Here is a 22,049-nt window from a genome sequence, read left to right as displayed (position 1 = left end):
CCCGGAGTTATGCCAAACTCTACCCGGAGTTATGCCAAACTCTACCCGGAGGTATGTCAACCTCTACCCGGAGGTATGTCAACCTCTACCCGGAGGTATGTAAACCTCTACCCGGAGGTATGTCAACCTCTACCCGGAGGTATGTCAAACTCTACCCGGAGTTATGCCAACCTCTACCCGGAGTTATGCCAACCTCTACCCGGAGTTATGCCAAACTCTACCCGGAGTTATGCCAAAATCTACCCGGAGTTATGCCAAACTCTACCCGGAGTTATGCCAAACTCTACCCGGAGTTATGCCAAACTCTACCCGGAGTTATGCCAAACTCTACCCGGAGTTATGCCAAACTCTACCCGGAGTTATGCCAAACTCTACCCGGAGTTATGCCAAACTCTACCCGGAGGTATGTCAACCTCTACCCGGAGGTATGTCAACCTCTACCCGGAGGTATGTCAACCTCTACCCGGAGGTATGTCAACCTCTACCCGGAGGTATGTCAACCTCTACCCGGAGGTATGTCAACCTCTACCCGGAGGTATGTCAAACTCTACCCGGAGTTATGCCAACCTCTACCCGGAGTTATGCCAACCTCTACCCGGAGTTATGCCAAACTCTACCCGGAGTTATGCCAAAATCTACCCGGAGTTATGCCAAACTCTACCCGGAGTTATGCCAAACTCTACCCGGAGTTATGCCAAACTCTACCCGGAGGTATGTCAACCTCTACCCGGAGGTATGTCAACCTCTACCCGGAGGTATGTCAAACTCTACCCGGAGTTATGCCAACCTCTACCCGGAGTTATGCCAACCTCTACCCGGAGTTATGCCAAACTCTACCCGGAGTTATGCCAAAATCTACCCGGAGTTATGCCAAACTCTACCCGGAGTTATGCCAAACTCTACCCGGAGTTATGCCAAACTCTACCCGGAGTTATGCCAAACTCTACCCGGAGTTATGCCAAACTCTACCTGGACTATGTTAGAGAGGCTTCCATTCTAGAACACCCTCTGTGTTCTGTTAGACAGGTTATTTATCCACATTATAGCAGGGGGTGTAAAGCCATAACACCTCTGTGTTCTGTTAGACAGGTTATTTATCCACATTATAGCAGGGGGTGTAAAACACAAAACACATTTGTAATTTTTTCAGAAGCAAAATATGAACAATAAATGTCCAAATCTGCACTGAAGTTTTAATAAAAACAAAACAAACAAAAAAACAGCTACCACAACGTTCGTAACAATTATTTTCAGCCAATCATCAAGTCATTTGTGTTAGTTGCTCTACGTGCTGAGTGCCCTTCCCTTGTAAGCGTGCTGAAAGTCAGTTCATTTGTTTATTGTAAAAAAAATAAAAATATTCTAAAGTTTACTAAGGGTCAGCAGCAGGCTGATTGGTCAGCTGGTTGAACCGGTAAACGGTGCTCGTCTTTTTCTTTGTTAACGGGAATAGTTTTTTGCTTCCCTCTAGGCTTGAGGGCAAACAATTTCCCGTAGGCTTAGATTGAAGAGATTGCAAATAGGAGTGGCAATATAACCTGCTACCATCTTCAAATCATTTTCCATTCAAGGTGTCGGTTCTAGGGGGGGTTTGTCATTACTGATAGGCAAAAACAAACAAAAACAACAAAAATCACCACACTCATTTTACAGAACTCTAAATTTCAACGATTGTCTTTCATAACCTGGTCAGTTATACTTGGATGTATAGATTCGGCGCTGGCTGGCTGGCTGGTGTGTGTGTGTGTGTGTGTGTATGGGGTGTGTGCATGGGGTGCGTGCGTGCGTGTGTGTGTGTGTGTGTGTGTGTGTGTGTGTGGTCTCACTTGGTAACCCCCTTCTCTCCAGAGTAGCAGAAGAAGCTACATGCATCCAGAAACTTGTTGAGCTGAGGTTTGAGGACACTGTGGAGTTTGTCAGCTTTGCCGCCCTTCACCATCTGATGGTAGTCGAAGTTAATCATCTTCACAGCTCCGGCGTGTTCGGACGCCTTCAGGTGACTCTGACAGGTGGGAGGGGGGGAGACGTTCACATTTAAGAGGCACATTACAAAAAAATTCTGAAATCTGCTCCAGGTACATGATCCTTGGAGAATGTAAGGTTAGATGTATCTGGAGTGCTTTGTTGATTGGGGTTAGGGTTATAGTAAGGTTAGATGTATCTGGAATGCTTTGTTGATTGGGGTTAGGGTTATAGTAAGGTTAGATGTATCTGGAATGCTTTGTTGATTGGGGTTAGGGTTATAGTAAGGTTAGATGTATCTGGAATGCTTTGTTGATTGGGGTTAGGGTTATAGTAAGGTTAGATGTATCTGGAGTGCTTTGTTGATTGGGTTATGGTTGGGGTTATAGTAAGGTTAGATGTATCTGGAGTGCTTTGTTGATTGGGTTGGGGTTGGGGTTATAGTAAGGTTAGATGTATCTGGAGTGCTTTGTTGATTGGGGTTGGGGTTATAGTAAGGTTAGATGTATCTGGAGTGCTTTGTTGATTGGGTTATGGTTGGGGTTATAGTAAGGTTAGATGTATCTGGAGTGCTTTGTTGATTGGGTTATGGTTGGGGTTATAGTAAGGTTAGATGTATCTGGAGTGCTTTGTTGATTGGGTTATAGTATCTGGAGTGCTTTGTTGATTGGGTTATGGTTGGGGTTATAGTATCTGGAGTGCTTTGTTGATTGGGTTATGGTTGGGGTTATAGTAAGGTTAGATGTATCTGGAGTGCTTTGTTGATTGGGTTATGGTTGGGGTTATAGTAAGGTTATAGTATCTGGAGTGCTTTGTTGATTGGGGTTGGGGTTATAGTAAGGTTAGATGTTTCTGGAGTGCTTTGTTGATTGGGTTATGGTTGGGGTTATAGTATCTGGAGTGCTTTGTTGATTGGGGTTGGGGTTATAGTAAGGTTAGATGTTTCTGGAGTGCTTTGTTGATTGGGTTATGGTTGGGGTTATAGTAAGGTTAGATGTTTCTGGAGTGCTTTGTTGATTGGGTTATGGTTGGGGTTATAGTAAGGTTAGATGTATCTGGAGTGCTTTGTTGTGCATGTGTTCTCCCTACTTCATGCTGAACAGGTTAGGGTCAGAAGGAGTTCAGGGTTAAGGGTTATAGGAGGAGTTCGGGGTTAAGGGTTATAGGAGGAGTTCGGGGTTAAGGGTTATAGGGGTTAAGGGTTATAGGAGGAGTTCGGGGTTAAGGGTTATAGGAGGAGTTCGGGGTTAAGGGTTATAGGAGGAGTTTGGGGTTAAGGGTTGTAGGGGGGTTTATAGGAGGGGTTATGTACCTGGAATGCTTTGCTGAGCATGTGTTCTCCCTCCTTCATGCCTAGCAGGTTGATGATCACCTGTTTCCCATACAGCCTCCTCAGAGCACTGAAGTGCCTGAAACACAGTCACATACACAGGTGAGATATCACTCTGGAACACAGTCACATACACAGGTGAGATATCACTCTGGAAAACAGTCACATACACAGGTGAGATATCACTCTATATCACAATGTTTTCGTTGTCCGTAGCTTATGCCTGCCCATACCATAACCCCAGAGCAGGGTACCGCTCGCCCACACGACCCCATACACAGTCTGCCACCTGCCCGGTACAGTTGGAATCCGTGAAGAGCACACTTCTCCGTCAAAAGTAGCATTTTCCCCACTGAAGTCAGTTACAACGTGAAACTGCAGTCAGGTGAGCTTCCCTGGTGAGGACGACGAGCACGCAGGTGAGCTTCCCTGGTGAGGACGATGAGCACGCAGGTGAGCTTCCCTGGTGAGGACGATGAGCACGCAGGTGAGCTTCCCTGGTGAGGACGATGAGCACGCAGGTGAGCTTCCCTGGTGAGGACGACGAGCACGCAGGTGAGCTTCCCTGGTGAGGACGACGAGCACGCAGGTGAGCTTCCCTGGTGAGGACGACGAGCATGCAGGTGAGCTTCCCTGGTGAGACGACGAGCACGCAGGTTTGCTTCCCTGGTGAGGACGATGAGCACGCAGGTGAACTTCCCTGGTGAGAACGACGAGCACGCAGGTGAGCTTCCCTGGTGAGGACGACGAGCACGCAGGTGAGCTTCCCTGGTGAGGACGACGAGCACGCAGGTGAGCTTCCCTGGTGAGGACGATGAGCACGCAGGTGAACTTCCCTGGTGAGAACGATGAGCACGCAGGTGAACTTCCCTGGTGAGAACGACGAGCACGCAGGTGAGCTTCCCTGAGACGATTTCTGACAGTTTGTGCAGAAATTCTTCATTTATACAAAACCCACAGTTTCATCAGCTGTCTGGGTAGCTGGTCTGAGATGATCCCACAGGTGAAGAAGCCGGATGTGGAGGTCCTGGGCTGGTGTGGTTACACGTGGTCTGTGGTTGTAAGGCCGGTTGGACGTACTGACAAATTATTTAAAACAATGTTGGAGGCGGATTATGGTAGAGAAATGAACATTAAATTAACTGGCAACAGCTCTGGTGGACATTCCTGCAGTCAGCACGCCAACTGAACGCTCCCTCAAAACCTGAGACATCTGTGGCTTTGCTTTGTGTGACAAAACTGCACATTTTAGATTGGCCTTTTAAATGCCCCAGCACAAGGTCCACCTGTGTAATGATCACACTGTTTAATCAGCTTTTTTTTAAATGCCACACCTGTCAGGTGGATGGATTATCTTGGAAAAGGAGAAATACTCATGAACAGGGATGTAAACAAATGTATGCACAAAATTTGAGAGCAATACGCTTTTTGTACATTTGGAAAATTTCTGGGATCTTTTATTTCAAAAGATATTTCAGCTCATGAAACATGGGCCCAAACACTTTACATGTTACACATTTATATTTCTGTTCAGTAGAGTTGCATTTAGATCCTACTGCAGCCTTGCTAATGTCAACAAGACTAGAGTTTAATGTCTCTCTCTCTCTCTGTGACCTAGTAGAAGTAGACAGACACCCTATTCCTTCTGTAGTGCCCTATCCCCATTATGACTCTGGTCCAGAGTAGTGCACTATCCCCAATATGACTCTGGTCCATAGTACACTATCCCCAATATGACTCTGGTCCAGAGTAGTGCACTATCCCCAATATGACTCTGGTCGATAGTGCCCTATACCCTCTGTAGTGCCCTATCCCCAATATGACTCTGGTCCAGAGTAGTGCACTATCCCCAATATGACTCTCCTCCAGAGTAGTGCACTATCCCCAATATGACTCTCCTCCAGAGTAGTGCACTATCCCCAATATGACTCTCCTCCAGAGTAGTGCCCTATAGAAGGATAATAGGATGCCATTTAGGATGCACACAGTGTCCAGTCTTATCTGGTGGCCCAGAACTTTCCTTTCAACCAACTGCTTCAGTATAAAGCTCATCAACCAGGGGAAGGGGGTGTCTCCTCTCATCTCCTCTCACTACTGTGAGGTTTACGCAGCTAACAAGACTGAAGGAAACAGAATAATTACCTCTCAAAAGCCGGTGCGTTGGCCTCGTACCCTCTGGAGAGCTTGACGCGATGAGAGCCCACCTTTAGGAGAGAGAGAGAGACAGGGAGAGAGAGAGACAGGGAGAGAGAGAGACAGGGAGAGAGAGAGACAGGGAGGGAGAGAGACAGGGAGGGAGAGAGACAGGGAGGGAGAGAGAGAAGGAGAGAGACAGGGAGAGAAAGAGGGTGAGAGAGAAAGACAGCAGGGTCATGTGGTCATCCTCTGTAGTACCCAGATACACCCATCACTAGGGAGTCAAATGACACTAACACTAAGGTTATAATAGTAAACAAAAACTAAATCATTTTAAAACATTAACTATTCAGTACAATGAATTAAAATAATTAACAAACCTGTTTGGGAGACTAAAACCTTACTTCAACTATTATATTAGACTCTAAAACGAACTAAAAAAATAAATGCATATACACTATGAGCACTTGTCTCTCAAATACATCGTTACAGTCGTTGGTTATCTAGCTAGTGAATTTTAGCCATATTAGCATAGACGTGACAGGACTCAAAACGAGAGGTCGATTTCAAATTTTCTTAATCTGTAAAATGGGCCTTTTCGGGCGGCAATTATGGCCGATTACATTGCAATCCACGAGGAAACTGCGTGGGAGGCTGACCACCTGTTGCGCGAGTTCAGCGTCAAAAGGACCTTGGCGAGTTGCTAGCTAGCATTAAACTTATCTTGTAAAAAACTATCAATATTAACATAATCACTAGTTAACTACGCATGGTTGATGATATTACTAGTTTATCTAGCTTGTCCTGCGTTGCATATAATTGATGCGGTGCCTGTTAATTTATCATCGAATCACAGCCTACTTCAACTTCGCCAAATGGGTGATGATTTAACAAAAGCGCATTCGCGAAAAAAGCACATTTGTTGCACGACTGTATCTAACCATAAACACCAAGCAAGCAGAGTCAGGGTATAATGCAACAGTTTGGGCCACCTGGCTCGTTGCGAACTGTTTCTCTTCCTAACAAAGTCAATCATTCATTTGCCAGAATTTTTACATAATTACATAATTGTCAAAACAACATAAAAAAAAGACATGGTATCTAGAACAAGATTTTTTTAAACTAGCTGAAACAAGCCACCTACGATTCCCCCATATGGCTGCTGCTTTTCTCCTAGCAATCTGGCCGTCCTGAATCATTACGCCCATCCTTCTGCCTCTGAGATGAGTAGATGTATCATTTGGTCTATGGGGAATTCATGGAAAAGCATTCCAGCTGGTTGAGAGAATGCCAAGAGCAAAGCTGTTCATCAAAGCAAAAGACTGGCTACTTTCGAAGAATCTCAAATATAAAAATATATTTTGATTTGTTTAACGCTGTTTTGGTTACTACATGATTCCATATGTGTTATTTTATAGTTTTGATGTCTTCACTATTATTCTACAATGTAGAAAAATAAAGAAAAATGCTAGCAGTGTACTATATATATAGGGAATAAGGTTCCATAGGGCTCTGGTCTAAAGTAGTGCACTATATATAGGGAATAGGGTACCATAGGGCTCTGATCTAAAGTAGTGCACTATATAGGGAATAGGGTGGCATTTCAGCCTGGGTGTCTGTCACAGACAGAGGGGGACTGGCGTGTCCTAAACAGGGGTAGGAAGCTCCTCCATTGTCCTGGTGTCTGTCAGAATCCGCATGCTATCTCTCTGGCTCCGCCTCAATCTGTCCATCTGTCTCAATCTGTCCATCTGTCCGTTTCTACCTTCCAATTACTGGCCTCTCGTTCCTTCTCTCATTTCTTGCACAGACTGAGTGAGTCACAGACGCAGCTAAGTACACACACCTCACGCTCCCACTCCACACACAGGGGCACACACACACCTAACGCTCCCACTCCACACACGGGCTCACACACACGGGCTCACACACACACACACGGGCTCACACACACACACACGGGCTCACACACACACACGGGCTCACACACACACGGGCTCACACACACACACACACACACACACACACACACACTGGCAGACTCAGAAGGGATATTGGTAAATGCTCCTTGAGGCTCTGTCTTCCCCCACTACGGGCCTCAGCCTGTTTCCCCCTCAGCCTCCTCCATCAAATCAACACTACCTTTCCTCTCCCCCTTTCCTCTCCCCTTTGCCTCAGGTAGGCGTACCTGAACATATGACTGTTTTTGTGTGATTTATTACCACCCATGTTCACAGTCGTGCAGCTAGCCTGGGCTGGCATTACATCACCCTCTGCCTGTCCTCACAGTGCTTAATACAAGTCCCACTCCAGCTATTATCTTCCTGTTGAAAAACAATATTCCAAGTACAAATACAGTCTAGTACACACACTTAAGGGTAAAAAGATATATATATGTTTTGAGAAAAATAGTGTTGTTGTTTTGTTTGTTTGTGACACAGGTGCAGAATTCAAGGTTTGGCCATTGAAGGAAGAGGTCTGACTGTGAGAAAACAATAGAGAATAAATTGAACACCTGGACAACCTATTGAGATGAGCCTCTTCAGTCAGTCAGCCAATAAACACGCTTCTAGGTGAGTCTAGAGGTCTTGAATAATTAATGTGTTACACAGAGGTTACCGTTACATTCTACAGGCCTAGAAACTGCACAGGAGTCTTTACAGCCATGGTTTACTGTACAGCCATGGTTTACTATACAGCCATGGTTTACTATACAGCCATGGTTTACTGTACAGCCATGGTTTACTGCACAGCCATGCTACTGGAGTCTTTACAGCCATGGTTTACTATACAGCCATGGTTTACTGCCCACAGCCATGGTTTACTATACAGCCATGGTTTACTGTACAGCCATGGTTTACTGCCCACAGCCATGGTTTACTGTACAGCCATGGTTTACTATACAGCCATGGTTTACTGTACAGCCATGGTTTACTATACAGCCATGGTTTACTATACAGCCATGGTTTACTATACAGCCATGGTTTACTGTACAGCCATGGTTTACTATACAGCCATGGTTTACTATACAGCCATGGTTTACTATACAGCCATGGTTTACTATACAGCCATGGTTTACTATACAGCCATGGTTTACTGTACAGCCATGGTTTACTGCCCACAGCCATGGTTTACTGTACAGCCATGGTTTACTGTACAGCCATGGTTTACTATACAGCCATGGTTTACTGTACAGCCATGGTTTACTATACAGCCATGGTTTACTATACAGCCATGGTTTACTATACAGCCATGGTTTACTATACAGCCATGGTTTACTATACAGCCATGGTTTACTATACAGCCATGGTTTACTGTACAGCCATGGTTTACTGCCCACAGCCATGGTTTACTGTACAGCCATGGTTTACTGTACAGCCATGGTTTACTGTACAGCCATGGTTTACTATACAGCCATGGTTTACTATACAGCCATGGTTTACTATACAGCCATGGTTTACTGTACAGCCATGGTTTACTATACAGCCATGGTTTACTATACAGCCATGGTTTACTGTACAGCCATGGTTTACTGCCCACAGCCATGCTGCTGGAGCCTTCACTGAGACTTTTGTTTTGCTGCTACTAGAAACCTGTCCATGGGGGTGTACTTGTACATCAAACTGCCTCACGCTACAGAAACAGGAGATGGGCTCCTGCCCTGTGGGCTGTTCTGGCTCGGACAAGGCTACTTACAACTTACTACCAAAGTAACCTTGTCCCCTGGCTAAATTGCCAGAGAGACAGCTGATGGATGGGATTACTACCAAAGCCTCTTCCGGTAGCCTGGTGCTTCAGCCTGTTTTTATCAGCCAACTCTTCTCGGTGTCCATTCATTGTTATGTAATGGCGTGTCTACCATAGAAGAAGGTGCCTCTCTGTATGGCTTGTCTACCATAGAAGAAGGTGTCTCTCTGTATGACTTGTCTACCATAGAAGAAGGTGTCTCTCTCTATGACTTGTCTACCATAGAAGAAGGTGTCTCTCTGTATGACTTGTCTACCATAGAAGAAGGTGTCTCTCTGTATGGCTTGTCTACCATAGAAGAAGGTGTCTCTCTGTATGACTTGTCTACCATAGAAGGTGTCTCTCTCTATGACTTGTCTACCATAGAAGAAGGTGTCTCTCTGTATGACTTGTCTTCCATAGAAGAAGGTGTCTCTCTGTATGACTTGTCTACCATAGAAGAAGCTGTCTCCACGTGTGACTCATCTACCATAGAAGAAGTTGTCAAACCCCTCCAGTCTCCTCACACTACAGTGCCTCCAGAAAGTATTCATACCCCTTGACTTACTCCACATTTTGTTGTGTTACAGCCTGAATTCAAAACGGATTAAATACATTTTATCACGACCCTATCGTCACACAATACTCCATAATGACGCCACAATACGCCATAATGACGTCACAATATTCCATAATGACGTCACAATACTCCATAATGACGTCGCAATACTCCATAATGACGTCGCAATACGCCATAATGACGTCGCAATACGCCATAATGACGTCGCAATACTCCATAATGACGTCACAATACTCCATAATGACGTCACAATACTCCATAATGACGTCACAATACTCCATAATGACGTCACAAGACTCCATAATGACGTCACAATACTCCATAATGACGTCACAAGACTCCATAATGACGCCACAATACTCCATAATGACGTCACAACACTCCATAATGACGTCACAACACTCCATAATGACATCACCATACTCCATAATGACGTCACAATACTCCATAATGACGTCACAATACTCCATAATGACATAATACTTGCACATTTATTGAAAATGAAATTCAGAAATACCTCATTTACATAAGTATTCACACGCCTGAGTCTATACTTGTAGAAGCACCTTTGGCAGCGATTACAGCTGTGTGTCTTTCTGGGTGAGCCTCTAAGATATTTCCACACTTGGATTGTGCAACATTTGCCCATTATTCTTTTCTAAATTCTTCAAACTCTTGTCAAATTGCTTGTTGATCATTGCTAGACAACCATTTTCAGGTCTTGTCATAGATTTATGTCAAAACTGCAAAAAATAAAAAAAATTGTAACAAACTATTGAAAATGCTATTGTGTTATTTAAAATAAAAATCATAATCGAATGTTACCTTAGACCGTCATAAAGATAACCAAATTATTAAAACATTTGCGATAATATATATGATACGTATGAATTTCACTTTTAGAATGTTGCAGTCTGACTGCTCATTAGCTTGACTGGGGGGGGGGGGGGGGGGGGTGTCCCTCGAGGCCCAGTGGTTTTATTATTTAGTACATTTATACTCCTGCTTTTATTTAGGTTTGCCATAACAATAGGTTTGTATACTTATTGACTCAAAACATTTCATATTTTCATTTGTAAATAATTTGTAAAAATGTGCCAAAACATAATTCTACTTTTGACATTACGGGGTATTGCCTGAGTGGGCCTGTGACACAACATCTAAATGTAATCCGTTTTAAATTCAGGCTGTAACACAATAAAACGCGAAAAAAAGTTCAAATGTGTGAATACTTTCTGAAGGCTCTGTAACTTTCAGTGACGGATGGTATTAGCGGAACAGCTCTCTGCCATGTTGGTTTCTAGCCACGTAGCGACGCACAAAAAAAAACAGCCTGTTGATGAGAAGGTCGAAGGAGAATGGCAAGGAACCGTGCAAGCTAACAGGCAGGGCCACAAGCAGGCAAATAACGGCGCAGTAACAACAGTTGTGAACAGAACGACATTTTGGAACCCACAACAACACATGGGCGATTGCATCAGACTACCACAACTTGTTCCACTCGTATCAGCTAAAAACAAGAAGAAGTGGCTCCAGTGGACACGTGATTACCAACACTGAAAAATAGCATGTTGCGTCATGCTGATGGCAGAGTCAGGATTTGGCATAAGCAGCATGAGTCCATGGCCCCATCCTGTCTGGTGGTGGTGGTGTAATGGCGAGGGGAATGTTTTCCTGCCACACGTTAGGTTCCTTGATACCAATTGAGCAACATTTCCACGCCCCGAAGAATTCAGGCTGTTATGGAGGCAAATGTGGGTCCGACATGGTACTAAATGGGTGTATCTAATAAACTGGCCACTGTGTGTATATTTAGAAAAAGATCAGCCAGCCCAATGTTAATATACACTACCGTTCAAAAGTTTGGGGTCACTTAGGAAATGTCCTTGTTTTTTAAAGAAAAGCAAGTTTTTTGTCCATTAAAAATAACATCAAATTGATCAGAAATACAGTGTAGACATTGTTAATGTTGTAAATGACTATTGTAGCTGGAAACGGCTGATTTTTTATGGAATATCTACATAGGCTTACAGACACCCATTATCAGCAACCATCACTCCTGTGTTCCAATGGCACGTTGTGTTAGCAAATCCAAGTTTATAATTTTAAAAGGCTAATTGTTTATTAGAAAACCTTTTTAAATTATGTTAGCACAGCTGAAAACCGTTTTTCTGATTTAAAGAATCAATAAAACTGGCCTTCTTTAGACTAGTTGAGTATCTGGAGTATCAGCATTTGTTTGATTACAGGCTTAAAATGGCCAGAAACAAATAACTTTCTTCTGAAACTCGTCAGTCTATTCTTGTTCTGAGAAATGAAGGCTATTCCATGTGAGAAATTGCCAAGAAACTGAAGATCTCGTACAACGCTGTGTACTACTCCCTTCACAGAACAGCACAGACTGGCTCTAACCAGATTAGAAAAAGGAGTGGGAGGCCCCGGTGCACAACTGAGCAAGAGGACAAGTACATTAGTGTCTAGTTTGAGAAACAGACACATCACAAGTCCTCAACTGGCAGCTTCATTAAATAGTTCACGCAAAACACCAGTCTCAACGTCAACAGTGTAGAGGCGATTCTGGGATGCTGGCCTTCCGCTGCAAAGAAACCTATACTAAAGGACACCAATAAGAAGAAGAGACTTGCTTGGGCCAAGAAACACAAGCAATGGTCATTAGACCGGTGAAAATCTGTCTTTTGGTCTGATGAGTCCAAATTTGAGATTTTTGGGTTCCAACCGCTGTGTCTTTGTGAGAGGCAGAGTAGGTGAACGGATGATCGCCACATGTGTGGTTTCCACCGTGAAGCATGGAGGAGGAGGAGGTGTGATGGTGCTTTGCTGGTGACTGTGATTTATTTAGAATTCAAGGCATGGCTACCACAGCATTCTTTAGCAATACGCCATACCATCTGGTTTGCGCTTAGTGGGACTATAATTTGTTTTCAACAGGACAATGACCCAACACACCTTCAGGCTTTGTAAAGGCTATTTGGCCAAGAAGGAGAGTGATGGAGTGCTGCATCAGATGACCTGGCCTCCACAATCACCCAACCTCAACCCGGTTGAGATGGTTTGGGATGTATTGGACCGCAGAGTGAAGGAAAAGCAGCCAACAAGTGCTCAGAATTTGTGGGAACTCCTTCAAGACTGTTGGAAAATTATTCCAGGTGAAGCTGGTTGAGAGAATGCCAAGAGTGTGCAAAGCTGTCATTACGGCAAAAAGTGGCTACTTTGAAGAATCTAAAATATATCTTGATTTGTTTAACCTCACTAGGGTAGTGGGCACTATTTTCACCTCCGGATGAAAAGTGTGCCCAAAGTAAACTGCCTGCTACTCAGACCTAGAAGCTAGGATATGCATATACAGTGGGGCAAAAAAAGTATTTAGTCAGCCACCAATTGTGCAAGTTCTCCTACTTAAAAAGATGAGAGAGGCCTGTAATTCATCATAGGTACACTTCAACTATAACAGACAAAATGAGAAGAAAAAAATCTAGAAAATTACATTGTAGGATTTTTAATGAATTTATTTGCAAATTATTCCGGTTGAAATATTATTGATTATTTAGGCTAAAAACAACCTGAGGATTGATTATAAACATCGTTTGACATGTTTCTACAAACTTTACCGATAAAATTTGGAATTTTCGTCTGCCTGTTGTGACTGCATTTGAGCCATTGGATTACTGAACAATGCGCGCCAACAAAATGGAGGTTTTTGGATATAAAGAGGAACTTTATCGAACAAAACAAACATTTATTGTGTAACTGGGAGTCTTTTGAGTGCAACCATACGAAGATCAAAGGTAAGTGATTCATTTTATTGCTATTTCTGACTTTTGTGACTAATCTACTTGGCTGGTAACTAACTGTATGTAATGTTTTGTGTGCTGAGCTCTGTCCTCAGATAATCGCATGGTTTGCTTTCGCCGTAAAGCCTTTTTGAAATCTGACACAACGGCTGGATTAACAACAAGTTAAGCTTTATTTATTACACTGGTGATTTCATGAAAGTTAAATATTTCTAGTATTTTAATTTGCATTCGGCGCTCTGCAATTTCACTGGATGTTGCCCGGTGAACCCTATAGAGGTTAACACTTTTTTGGTTACTACATGATTCCATGTGTGTTAATTCATAGTTTTGATGTCTTCACTATTATTCTACAATGTAGAAAATAGTAAAAAATAAAGAAAAACCCTGGAATGAGTAGGTGTGTCCAAACTGTTGACTGGTACTGTATATAGTTTGAGTGCGCGATCCTACTGAAGTCAATATTTACAGCTTCCATATTGTTGTCAGGTGCAGACCCATCATCCTACCTGTATTCCTGGTTGCTCCCAGAACAGAGGAATGGAACCACGGATCTGGATGAAGGAAGACACCTGGTCATCCAGGAAGATCACCTGCAGACAGAAGAAGAAGAAGAAGGAAGAAGGTGACAGAAGAAGAAGGTGACAGAAGAAGGTGACAGAAGAAGAAGACAGAAGACAGAAGAAGGAAGAAGACAGAAGAAGGAAGAAGACAGAAGAAGGAAGAAGACAGAAGAAGACAAAAGAAGAAGGTGACAGAAGAAGACAGAAGGATAAGAAGACAGAAGAAGGAAGACAGAAGACGACAAAAGAAGAAGAAGACGGAAGACAGAAGAAGACAGAAGAAGACAGAAGAAGAAGGTGACAGAAGACAGAAGGATAAGAAGACAGAAGAAGGAAGACAGAAGACGACAAAAGAAGAAGAAGACGGAAGACAGAAGAAGACAGAAGAAGACAGAAGAAGAAGGTGACAGAAGACAGAAGGATAAGAAGACAGAAGAAGAAAGAAGACAGAAGAAGGAAGAAGACAGAAGACAGAAGAAGACAGAAGAAGAAGGTGACAGAAGACAGAAGAAGACAAAAGAAAGAAGAAGACAAAAGAAAGAAGACAGAAGAAGGAAGAAGAAGACAAGGAGAACAATACTTTAGTCATCCATAGAAGACGGTAATTTGTCTCCCAGGTCCTCCGACATACACAACCATACATGTATTGACTTTTTATTTTCTAACCCTTTATTTAACTAGTCAAGTCAGTTAAGAACACATTCTTATTTACAATGACGGCCTACTGGAGGAACAGTGGGTTAACTGCCTTGTTCAGGAGGCAGAACGACAGATTTTTACCTTGTCAGCTCGGGGATTCGATCCAGCAACCATTCAGTTACTGGCCAAAACGCTCTAACCACTAGGCTACCTGCCGCCCCTACACTCTAACCACTAGGCTACCTGCCGCCTCTACACTCTAACCACTAGGATACCTGCCGCCCCTACACTCTAACCACTAGGATACCTGCCGCCCCTACACTCTAACCACTAGGATACCTGCCGCACCTACACTCTAACCACTAGGCTACCTGCCGCACCTACACTCTAACCACTAGGCTACCTGCCACCTCTACACTCTAACCACTAGGCTACCTGCCGCCTCTACACTCTAACCACTAGGCTACCTGCCGCCCCATACTATAGTCAGAGAGATATGCATGGACGCACAGACTCAGACACTAGTGTGGATAGGCTGGAGTAGAGGACAGCCACAGTGCCGAGAGAAACGTTTGTTATTCCCTTCTGTAATTGTTGTGATTAAGATATATATGTATATATGTATAAAATTAAATATGAATCCATAGGACGGTGTTAATGTTGATATTACAGATGGGCATGATTATTCGAATATCAGAGCGGAAGTTAGTATTCGATTAATTGGGAGAGTATACCTTTTTTTTTTAGATCATTACAAAGCCTTTAGAAAACTATGTGACATTGCTACAATAGACCATTTACATGTAAAATGTGAATAAAAAATAAAAAACATTTTTATGACAGTATTTTTTTTACGTCTCCCTCCCTCGAGACCTACCTGTTCAGTCTCTACGAAGTTGGCCACCTGTCCGTCATCGTTGGCCCCTCGGACGTTGAAGCGCGTCCCGGCCCTCTCTGAGCTGAGGCGGGAGATGACGCAGGCCTTGGCCTGTTTGTGACCTGCGTAGATCGTCCTGATCTCTACGCCGCCGCACATCAACCTCAACAACCAGTCATCACAGTTCACACCGTAGTGCTTTAGGTGAAGGTGAAGGGACTGGTTCCTGGGGGAGACGAGATACACGTCAACCAAACTACACACCAGGTGCATGTCATAAGAGCCATGATGCACTAAGCGCAACGCCAGCAGATCGGCCACACTATGAGACTGCATATGAGGTGCAAAGTGAGCTTTTGGATAATGAGGTGGAATATGAGCTGCAATAATGAGGTGCAATATGAGCTATGATTATGAAGTGTGATATGAGCTTTAGGATAATGAGGTGCAATATGAGCTACGATAATGAGGTGCAATATGAGCTATGATTATGAGGTGCAATATGAACTTTAGGATAATGAGGTGCAATATGAGCTATGATTATGAGGTGCAATATGAACTTTAGGATAATGAGGTGCAATATGAGCTGCAATAATGAGGTGAAATATGAGCTATGATTATGAGGTGCAATATGTGCATTAGGATAATGAGGTGCAATATGAGCTGCGATAATGAGGTGCAATATGAGCTATGATTATGAGGTGCAATATGTGCATTAGGATAATGAGGTGCGATATGAGCTATGATTATGAGGTGCAATATGTGCATTAGGATAATGAGGTGCGATATGAGCTATGATTATGAGGTGCAATATGTACATTAGGATAATGAGGTGCGATATGAGCTTTAGGATAATGAGGTGCAATATGAAAGGGGATACCTAGTCAGTTGTACAACAATGCATTCAACTGAAATTTGTTGCTAGGATTATGAGGTACAATATGATGTGTACGGTGCAATAATACGACTTGGATTGAGAAAATAAATAATTTGTATTGAGGTTTCCATTTTAGTGACTGAACAGATGCTCTCATCCTGTCAGTGCATTCATCTGAAAGTAGCAGCAGCAAGACGGGACTAGGTAGGACCTAGGTAGGACCAGGTTAGGACTAGGTTAGGACTAGGTAGAACCTAGGTTAGGACTAGGCAGGACCTAGGTTAGGACTAGGTAGGACCTAGGTTAGGAACTAGGTTAGGACCAGGTTAGGAACTAGGGTAGGAACTAGGTTAGGACTAGGTAGGACCTAGGTTAGGACCAGGTATGACCTAGGTTAGGACCAGGTAGGACCTAGGCTAGGACCAGGTATGACCTAGGTTAGGACCAGGTAGGAACTAGGTTAGGACTAGGTAGGACCTAGGTTAGGACTAGGTAGGACCAGGTAAGGTAAACCAGGTAAGGGCTAGGTAAACCAGGTAAAGGGCTGGGTAAACCAGGTAAGGACTAGGTAAACCTGGTAAAGACTAGGTAGACCAGGAAAGGACTAGGTAGACCAGGAAAGGACTAGGTAGACCAGGAAAGGACTAGGTAGACCAGGAAAGGACTAGGTAGACCAGGTAAGGACTAGGTAGACCAGGTAAGGACTAGGTAGACCAGGTAAGGACTAGGTAGACCAGGAAAGGACTAGGTAGACCAGGTAAGGACTAGGTAGACCACGTAAGGACCACGTAAGGACTAGGTAGACCACATAAGGACTAGGTAGACCAGGTAAGAACTAGGTAGACCAGGTAAGAACTAGGTAGACCAGGTAAGGACTAGGTAGACCACGTAAGGACTAGGTAGACCAGGTAAGGACTAGGTTGATCAGGTAAGGACTAGGTAGACCAGGTAAGGACTAGGTAGACCAGGTAAGGACTAGGTAGACCAGGTAAGGACTAGGTAGACCACATAAGGACTAGGTAGACCAGGTAAGGACTAGGTAGACCTGGTAAGGACTAGGTAGACCACATAAGGACTAGGTAGACCAGGTAAGGACTAGGTTGACCAGGTAAGGACTAGGTTGACCAGGTAAGGACTAGGTAGACCAGGTAAGGACTAGGTAGACCAGGTAAGGACTAGGTAGACTAGGTAAGGACTAGGTAGACCAGGTAAGGACTAGGTAGACTAGGTAAGGACTAGGTAAGGACTAGGTAGATCACATAAGGACTAGGTAGACTAGGTAAGAACTAGGTAGACTAGGTAAGGACTAGGTAGACTAGGTAAGGACTAGGTAGACTAGGTAAGGACTAGGTAGACTAGGTAAGGACTAGATAGACTAGGTAAGGACTAGATAGACTAGGTAAGGACTAGGTAGACTAGGTAAGGACTAGGTAGACTAGGTAAGGACTAGGTAGACTAGGTAAGGACTAGGTAGACTAGGTAAGGACTAGGTAGACTAGGTAAGGACTAGGTAAGGACTAGATAGACTAGGTAAGGACTAGGTAGACCAGGTAAGGACTAGGTAGACCCCGTAAGGACTAGGTAGACCAGGTAAGGACTAGGTAGACTAGGTAAGGACTAGATAGACTAGGTAAGGACTATTTAGACCAGGTAAGGACTAGGTAGACCAGGTAAGGACTAGATAGACTAGGTAAGGACTAGGTAGACCAGGTAAGGACTAGATAGACTAGGTAAGGACTAGGTAGACCAGGTAAGGACTAGGTAGACCAGGTAAGGACTAGGTAGACCAGGTAAGGACTAGGTAGACCAGGTAAGGACTAGATAGACTAGGTAAGGACTAGGTAGACCAGGTAAGGACTAGGTAGACCAGGTAAGGACTAGGTAGACCAGGTAAGGACTAGGTAGACCTGGTAAGGACTAGGTAGACCACATAAGGACTAGGTAGACCAGGTAAGGACTAGGTAGACCAGGTAAGGACTAGGTTGACCAGGTAAGGACTAGGTAGACCAGGTAAGGACTAGGTAGACCAGGTAAGGACTAGGTAGACTAGGTAAGGACTAGGTAGACCAGGTAAGGACTAGGTAGACTAGGTAAGGACTAGGTAAGGACTAGGTAGATCACATAAGGACTAGGTAGACTAGGTAAGAACTAGGTAGACTAGGTAAGGACTAGGTAGACTAGGTAAGGACTAGGTAGACTAGGTAAGGACTAGGTAGACTAGGTAAGGACTAGATAGACTAGGTAAGGACTAGATAGACTAGGTAAGGACTAGGTAGACTAGGTAAGGACTAGGTAGACTAGGTAAGGACTAGGTAGACTAGGTAAGGACTAGGTAGACTAGGTAAGGACTAGGTAGACTAGGTAAGGACTAGGTAAGGACTAGATAGACTAGGTAAGGACTAGGTAGACCAGGTAAGGACTAGGTAGACCCCGTAAGGACTAGGTAGACCAGGTAAGGACTAGGTAGACCAGGTAAGGACTAGATAGACTAGGTAAGGACTATTTAGACCAGGTAAGGACTAGGTAGACCAGGTAAGGACTAGATAGACTAGGTAAGGACTAGGTAGACCAGGTAAGGACTAGATAGACTAGGTAAGGACTAGGTAGACCAGGTAAGGACTAGGTAGACCAGGTAAGGACTAGGTAGACCAGGTAAGGACTAGGTAGACCAGGTAAGGACTAGATAGACTAGGTAAGGACTAGGTAGACCAGGTAAGGACTAGGTAGACCAGGTAAGGACTAGGTAGACCAGGTAAGGACTAGGTAGACCAGGTAAGGACTAGGTAGACCAGGAAAGGACTAGGTAGACCAGGTAAGGACTAGGTAGACCAGGAAAGGACTAGGTAGACCAGGAAAGGACTAGGTAGACCAGGTAAGGACTAGGTAGACCAGGTAAGGACTAGGTAGACCAGGAAAGGACTAGGTAGACCAGGAAAGGACTAGGTAGACCAGGAAAGGACTAGGTAGACCAGGAAAGGACTAGGTAGACCAGGTAAGGACTAGGTAGACCAGGAAAGGACTAGGTAGACCAGGTAAGGACTAGGTAGACCAGGAAAGGACTAGGTAGACCAGGAAAGGACTAGGTAGACCAGGTAAGGACTAGATATGGACTAGTAAGAATTCATACTCAATCACTTTCAGCGAAACACTTCTCTGATTCTCAGAATCACTTTAAAATTGTGAGTATAAAAATGTAATTGTCCCACCAGAAGAAGCTGTTATACACATATATATATATATATATATATATATATATATATATATAATGTGTTCCACTCCCCACTAGAAGAGGTTAGTATATATAATGTGTTCCACTCCCCACTAGAAGAAGAGGTTAGTATATATAATGTGTTCCACTCCCTACTAGAAGAGGTTAGTATATATAATGTGTTCCACTCCCTACTAGAAGAGGTTAGTATATATAATGTGTTCCACTCCCCACTAGAAGAGGTTAGTATATATAATGTGTTCCACTCCCCACTAGAAGAAGAGGTTAGTATATATGTGTTCCACTCCCTACCAGAAGAGGTTAGTATATATAATGTGTTCCACTCCCCACTAGAAGAGGTTAGTATATATAATGTGTTCCACTCCCCACTAGAAGAGGTTAGTATATATAATGTGTTCCACTCCCCACTAGAAGAGGTTAGTATATATAATGTGTTCCACTCCCTACTAGAAGAGGTTAGTATATATAATGTGTTCCACTCCCCACTAGAAGAGGTTAGTATATATAATGTGTTCCACTCCCTACTAGAAGAGGTTAGTATATATAATGTGTTCCACTCCCCACTAGAAGAGGTTAGTATATATAATGTGTTCCACTCCCCACTAGAAGAGGTTAGTATATATAATGTGTTCCACTCCCCACTAGAAGAAGAGGTTAGTATATATAATGTGTTCCACTCCCCACTAGAAGAAGAGGTTAGTATATATAATGTGTTCCACTCCCCACTAGAAGAAGAGGTTAGTATATATAATGTGTTCCACTCCCCACTAGAAGAGGTTAGTATATATAATGTGTTCCACTCCCTACTAGAAGAGGTTAGTATATATAATGTGTTCCACTCCCCACTAGAAGAGGTTAGTATATATAATGTGTTCCACTCCCCACTAGAAGAGGTTAGTATATATAATGTGTTCCACTCCCCACTAGAAGAAGAGGTTAGTATATATAATGTGTTCCACTCCCCACTAGAAGAAGAGGTTAGTATATATAATGTGTTCCACTCCCTACTAGAAGAGGTTAGTATATATAATGTGTTCCACTTCCCACTAGAAGAGGTTAGTATATATAATGTGTTCCACTCCCCACTAGAAGAAGAGGTTAGTATATATAATGTGTTCCACTCCCCACTAGAAGAGGTTAGTATATATAATGTGTTCCACTCCCCACTAGAAGAGGTTAGTATATATAATGTGTTCCACTCCCCACTAGAAGAAGAGGTTAGTATATATAATGTGTTCCACTCCCTACCAGAAGAAGCGGTTGTCTGTGGTGTCCTCTTTGATCCGGCGGTGAGCGTTGAGGCTGAGGTCCATGCTGATGCCGCTAGAGGACCAAGCGAAATAAAAATTCCCAGAGTTCAGGACTTTCCTGACGTCAGCGATGCGGTCCTCGTCACTCGGGTCGTTCTTCAGAGAAACAAACTCTGTAGACGTGACCCGGAACACCTCAGAGTCTTGCACCTTCCCTACGGAGCTACAGCCTGCTGCTACTACCAAGCTGTGGAGCATGGAATCACCTGGAGAGAGGGAAGAGGAGGGGAGGAGAGAAAATGAGATGGAGAGGCGGGAGGGGAGGATGGAGAGGAGAGAATGAGAGGAGAGTTGAGGAAAGGAGGAGATGGGGAGGAAGAGATGAGGATGAAAGGAAGAGAAGAGGAGACGAGGAGGAAGGAGGAGAGAGGAGGAAGAAGAGAGGAGAGAGGGAGAGGAGACGAGGAGGAGGAGGAGGAAGAGAGGGAGAAGGAGTGGAGACGATGAGGAGGAGGATGAGAGGGGAGAGGAGTCGAGGAGGAAGAGAGGAGAGAGGGAGAAGGAGAGGAGACGAAGAAGAGGACGAGAGGGAGAAGGAGTGTAGAACGAGGAGGAGAGGGAGAAGGAGGGGAGATGAGGAGGAAGAGGAGAGGCAGATGAGGAGGAGGAGAGGGGGTTGAATGATAAGAGAGAGAAAAGGAGGAAGAGGAGGAGATAGTAAAAACATGGGGAGATGGAAACAGCAGGCGGGAAAAGAGAGATGATAGGATGAGAAGAAAGAGATAGAGGGAGAGGAAGAACAGTGTGTTAAACCCCATGCCAGCATACGGTCATTACCAGTATAGGGTTTAACTGAGCTTGTTGTTTGCCTTCCTTCCTTCCTTCAGAGTCAGTAAACAAGTAGTGTTATATCAACGTGATCTGATCTGCAGAACTGGCTTTGATCTGTTTAAAGCGTAGCTTCCTACCATGTTATCATAACAGGCAGGCTTTCAAGATCAAGCAGAGGGCAGGAGACAGAGAAGCTCTGCAGTCAACAGGCAGGACTTACTATATAGACTTCTGGCT

General features: G+C 43.9%; 1 protein-coding gene across 15 annotated transcripts in view; it reads right to left on the bottom strand.

Annotated features, from left to right (window-relative positions):
* The window catches only part of LOC139387851 (synaptojanin 1), a 99,221-nt gene that overhangs the window by 59,125 nt on the left and 18,047 nt on the right, over positions 1-22,049 (bottom strand). For all 15 annotated transcript variants that reach the window (XM_071134133.1, XM_071134136.1, XM_071134140.1 and 12 more), the window contains exons 4-9: positions 20,980-21,247; positions 15,626-15,851; positions 14,056-14,139; positions 5,435-5,496; positions 3,275-3,371; positions 1,827-2,002 (exon numbers count right to left, since the gene is read on the bottom strand). In XM_071134133.1, the coding sequence (XP_070990234.1) occupies positions 1,827-2,002; positions 3,275-3,371; positions 5,435-5,496; positions 14,056-14,139; positions 15,626-15,851; positions 20,980-21,247 (913 nt within the window). The remainder of the gene's footprint in view (positions 1-1,826; positions 2,003-3,274; positions 3,372-5,434; positions 5,497-14,055; positions 14,140-15,625; positions 15,852-20,979; positions 21,248-22,049) is intronic.

The sequence above is a fragment of the Oncorhynchus clarkii genome, chromosome 29, assembly GCF_045791955.1.
Source record: "Oncorhynchus clarkii lewisi isolate Uvic-CL-2024 chromosome 29, UVic_Ocla_1.0, whole genome shotgun sequence".
NCBI classification, from domain to species: Eukaryota; Metazoa; Chordata; class Actinopteri; order Salmoniformes; family Salmonidae; genus Oncorhynchus; species Oncorhynchus clarkii.
This window is presented reverse-complemented; position numbering and strand designations above follow the sequence as displayed.